This window comes from Wasmannia auropunctata, unplaced genomic scaffold, assembly GCF_000956235.1.
Source record: "Wasmannia auropunctata unplaced genomic scaffold, wasmannia.A_1.0 LD330055.1, whole genome shotgun sequence".
Taxonomy (NCBI): Eukaryota; Metazoa; Arthropoda; class Insecta; order Hymenoptera; family Formicidae; genus Wasmannia; species Wasmannia auropunctata.
In genome coordinates this window covers 1-906 of record NW_012032835.1, presented here as the reverse complement: position 1 = coordinate 906, position 906 = coordinate 1, and the positions used below count along the sequence as shown (strand labels likewise).

Here is a 906-nt window from a genome sequence, read left to right as displayed (position 1 = left end):
TAATGAAGCAAATAAATACCTTTTAGTAGTTAAATACACATATAAAATACAAAGGAAGAGTACAAAGAAAGAATACTGTACTAACATTTACACCTATAAACTTCTCTTTCGTTGAATAGCTGACTTCGATGCAAAGTGGAATTATAAAAGCCATAACTACGAATGCAGAAATTACTGTACGCATCACTGTATCAGCCACATCCATTTTGATGTACGGTGGATAAGGCATTTGTTGTATTGACATCTGAAAAACAAATATCAGAAAATGATAAAAAATAATTTCGTCATATCACAGATATGATATGTTATGCAGCTGTCTGTTCTTTTATATATATATATATATATACTATATATATATCCATATTTTTTTAAAACTTTGATAATAAACTTTTTAAAATATATTTATATATTCTTTGTAAAAAGTTTACGATACCTTAACGTTGGAATTTGCTGCTGTTCCCTTTATAAACGCTTCATCTACACAAATTTGAACTTGAGCGAGTGGAATGTTTTTGAAATATATTGTAGGTGACATACTCATACGGTCAATCTCTAATGCGCTTTGGTACAAATTATTTGGAATCTCCTGTGAATGCCTCAATTTATATTTTAACGTATGTTTGTTATATTGTTCAAAAATAACTGCCACAGTAATAAATCGAGCTTGAGCCTGGGCACGTGTATAAGCATTTATCATTTCAGTCTCATTAGTAAAACCAATAATGTCTATATGAAAAGTATAATTATATTAATCATTTAAATCATTTAAAAAAGAAACACTATTTATGTTTCTCAATCGCCATTTCATACTTACTGTGAGGCAGGAGACTATCAAGACATTTTCTGACGGAAAGCATAATCTTGTCTGTATGTGCATTTTTTGGCACATAGATCGGAAGAGCACAC

At 29.8% G+C, this 906-nt stretch overlaps 1 protein-coding gene across 1 annotated transcript; it reads right to left on the bottom strand.

Moving 5' to 3' along the window:
* Nucleotides 1–85: 85 nt before the first annotated feature.
* On the bottom strand, nt 86–884 carry LOC105460071 (the record flags this gene model as incomplete). Its single annotated transcript, XM_011706518.1, has 3 exons — nt 815–884; nt 434–726; nt 86–244 (listed from the first exon to the last, which is right to left on the bottom strand). Coding segments are annotated over exons 1-3 (495 nt in total), but the record flags the coding sequence as incomplete, so codon positions are not given.
* Nucleotides 885–906: the final 22 nt, after the last annotated feature.